Source organism: Colobus angolensis, unplaced genomic scaffold (assembly GCF_000951035.1).
Source record: "Colobus angolensis palliatus isolate OR3802 unplaced genomic scaffold, Cang.pa_1.0 Scaffold23, whole genome shotgun sequence".
Classification (NCBI taxonomy): Eukaryota; Metazoa; Chordata; class Mammalia; order Primates; family Cercopithecidae; genus Colobus; species Colobus angolensis.
This window is the reverse complement of record NW_012115488.1, coordinates 7,400,530-7,403,916: the sequence shown is the minus strand read 5'-3', so window position 1 is coordinate 7,403,916 and position 3,387 is coordinate 7,400,530. Positions and strand designations below refer to the sequence as shown.

General features: G+C 33.5%; 1 protein-coding gene across 4 annotated transcripts in view; it reads left to right on the top strand.

Moving 5' to 3' along the window:
* Positions 1 to 3,387, top strand: part of MEF2C (myocyte enhancer factor 2C) — a 195,427-nt gene that overhangs the window by 156,725 nt on the left and 35,315 nt on the right. For all 4 annotated transcript variants that reach the window (XM_011944249.1, XM_011944246.1, XM_011944248.1 and 1 more), the window contains one exon: positions 822 to 869. In XM_011944249.1, coding sequence (XP_011799639.1) covers positions 822 to 869 — 48 coding nt within the window. The remainder of the gene's footprint in view (positions 1 to 821; positions 870 to 3,387) is intronic.

The window sequence follows — 3,387 nt, the reverse complement described above, 5'->3', positions numbered from 1 at the left end:
TATGTATGTGTGTGTATATATATACACACACACATATATATGCATACATATATATACACACACATATAAACATTTTCTTTTAATTCCAAAACTTGAACCAACTAATAATTGTAGAGTATCACTTAGAGGCAATTAGAAAATCTAGATGATATTCTCACTATTATTATTTTGGCTGAATCTTGTTTTTTTCAAAACTAAAAGTAATTTTTATATTCAATATCTTATTGAAACATCTTGACTCTGATAAATAAACATTGCCAAATTTTAACATACTTTCTTAAGTTAGTGATGAGTAAGCTTATGTTTCTTAATTTGTGGCCAGTGAAAAATTTGTTTTATTGTGTCAGTCAATAAGATTTGAGTAGTAAATGTGGGTAGATTCATGAAACGATCAAATTTCTGGACAATTAACATTGCACAAAATTAATGGCATAAAACATATTTACAAAGAACTAAACATCAAATGTGAAGTCATCTGAGCATATAGTAGACCTTACTCTTTCTTTCACTTTCTATAAAACATCTGCTTAGAGAAAACCTAGACTTAGAAATAATAAAAATGCAGAGACCAAAGACTGGATTTTTTAAAATGTAACTTTCTTAGAAAAAAAGATTCTGCAAAATGTCAGTGATTGAATGTATTTTTAACGTTTGAGCACAGCATGGCACAGTAAAACAAATGTCAGCCATCTGACTTGGGTTGTACTTTACAAGTTTATGACTATTGCAAGAGGACAAAATACTGAGGTTGCTAAAGGTAAAGTGTTTTGTTCTGTGGGCCTTTAGCCTTTCTGGTTTTGATCTTCCTCTTTAATCCATAGGTGGTCTGATGGGTGGAGACCTCACATCTGGTGCAGGCACCAGTGCAGGTAAGCACAGACTCCATACTGCAGTATGTGTTATTGTTCTGAGTTCTTCTACTAGGTGATTTGCAGGACAAAGTCTTTTAACAAGTAAAGTTAAGAGATCTGTGAGAGGCCTGGAAAAATGACACCAATAATTTTTAAAGCACTTTTCTGAAACAGGAGTGGTTAAACAATAACTTAAAAGAAAATTGTTTATTAACTAGAACCTTCCTTAATAAAACTTCAACTGGTCAGCAGAAAATTAAGGGCTCTGATCCAATCGACCTAATCCTGGATACCATCCTTGGACACAAGAGTACCTTTAGCAAACCATACTTTTTGCGTTCTCTGTTAATTATTTCACATTAAATGTGAATCATTTTCCACCCAAAGAAGTATTGAACTTCTGTGCATTTCTAAAGAAGAGTACATAAAGAAAAGGAGGGGTTAAGATTATAATCATTCAACAGTTAATAAAATAAAATCACATTGGCATTAAAATGAGCTCTTAGAGAACATGAGAATAATGCATCCCAAAAAGACCCTAAAATATATTTCAGCTAAGAACTTCTTACACTGTGACCAATAATTGTCTCAGTCACATATCTCCAGGTTTCCACGTTAATTCATAATATCAAGATTATTGAAATATTGATGTCATTTTCAATGCAGAGGCAAGATAGCACAATACTTTCAAATGCCAACTGCACTTCACTATTGGCATAACAAGTAACCATGGTAATTTCTGTAGCTGGAACATGCTATACATTTAAAATAGTAGGAGGCAGGCATGAATGACACAAGGTTATGTTTGAAATGTCAAAAAAAATCGAGTTTATTGAAATAGCCATGGATAGCCTAATTAAAATATTTTGCCAGGGTCAAGTAGAATAGCCTACTAATTATAAGAAAGAAGATAAAGAAAATTGGTTTACAAATACAATTTTTATAAATATATCTGAGGGTAGACTTTCTCTTTTCTGATGCTGGCTCTTCACTAATTCAGTGAATAATGAAGAAAAAGTATTAGACTTACACAGTGATTAGCAAATAAGATGAATAACACTAGCTTCCTATTTTATATATCTTTTGAAAATTAGGTCGAGTCAAATTAGTGAGTAAACTCACGTAATATTTTGCTGGACATGGAAATGAATTTTTTTTCCCTCAAAAAATGCTTTGTGGTTTGCAGACTCAAAATTAGAGAACCGGGTCAAATCCAGACCAACGTTTCTTGGATCCAAGAGTCTGCCAAACACTATGGTTAGAAAAAATGGTGAGGACTGAGAATTGGGTGGTCACAAAGACGAAGATATAATGTAAGAAAAATGGTTTAGATGTTATGATGTTTTACCCAATATCTCACTGCACCGGTTTGCTTGCTGTTATGGAAACAGCTAGTAGTAGTTCTGAACATAATTAAAAGTAGTAAAAAAAAAAAAAAAAAAATGTGGAGGAAAACATGGCCTACTCAGCTTTGATGGAAGTGGCTTGTTACTGCTTAATAGCTAGAATGCTTTAGAATCCTATATTGAAAATAAAAAATGTTTGGTTTTTCAATTTTTCTGTCATTGTCAATTCCCAGACAGTTGGCTAAGTTTAATGATCCTCTAGGGATAGAGAAGACTCTCAGTCGTGTAGGCATAAAAGTTTGACACATATAGGATATAGTATCATTGAACTAACAAAATCTTATGCACTTAGCAAATTCATCCTCTTATCTCAGGACCTCTACCATAGGCATGAGAATCTTCTAATTCAGAAATAGAAGAAAACAAAAAGAAAGACACTGAATTGCTCCACCCTGCTGATAATAAATATTATATCTTGATTGTGTCTAATAACTACAAGCGTGTAGTTTTCACAGTTTCTATATAGCTGTGAAAGTGTTACCCATATTTTAAAAATAGAGGAAGAAGCCCTTTCTAACTCGGGTCCCAAGGAACACCTGTTGCAGATGCCACTTAGTCTCAAGCTTAGCTGTCATGTCCTGCTCATAACTCAGCCATCCTCCCCTTCTTTCTCATGCTAACCAGTGTCATATGTCAGGCTGAATATATCGGTGCTGATGTCAGAGAATCACATAACACCAGAGGAAAACAAGGCCAGCCAGAATGTTGCCACATTTTCAGAAAAGAAAACCAAAGCAAAAAGGCCAAAATATAGCTTCCAAATTGTGCATATTGTCATTGAAATTCAAGGTTTCAGATAAAGTTTGAAACTCTTGAGACCAAGTGGCAAGACTGCAATTATGTTAAATACTTTTTAGCAGTTGCAGTTTTTTTCAAAATCAAGTCATCTCACTTTGTAAAAAAAAAAAAAAAAGAAAGAAAAAGAAAAAAAAAAAGTGAGGGGGAGGGAGAGTCTCATGAGGGAAGGAAGTAAGTTGAACATTTCTTATGTGCCTATAAATACTAAAGGCCAAAAAGGTAAGCACGCTTTTTTCAGCTCAGTTTGATCGTAAAGTGTGGCATCTTTCCTATCCAGTGCCTGAGCCATCCTTTTCTTTCTTTTCTTTTTTCTTTTTTTTTTTTTTTTTTTG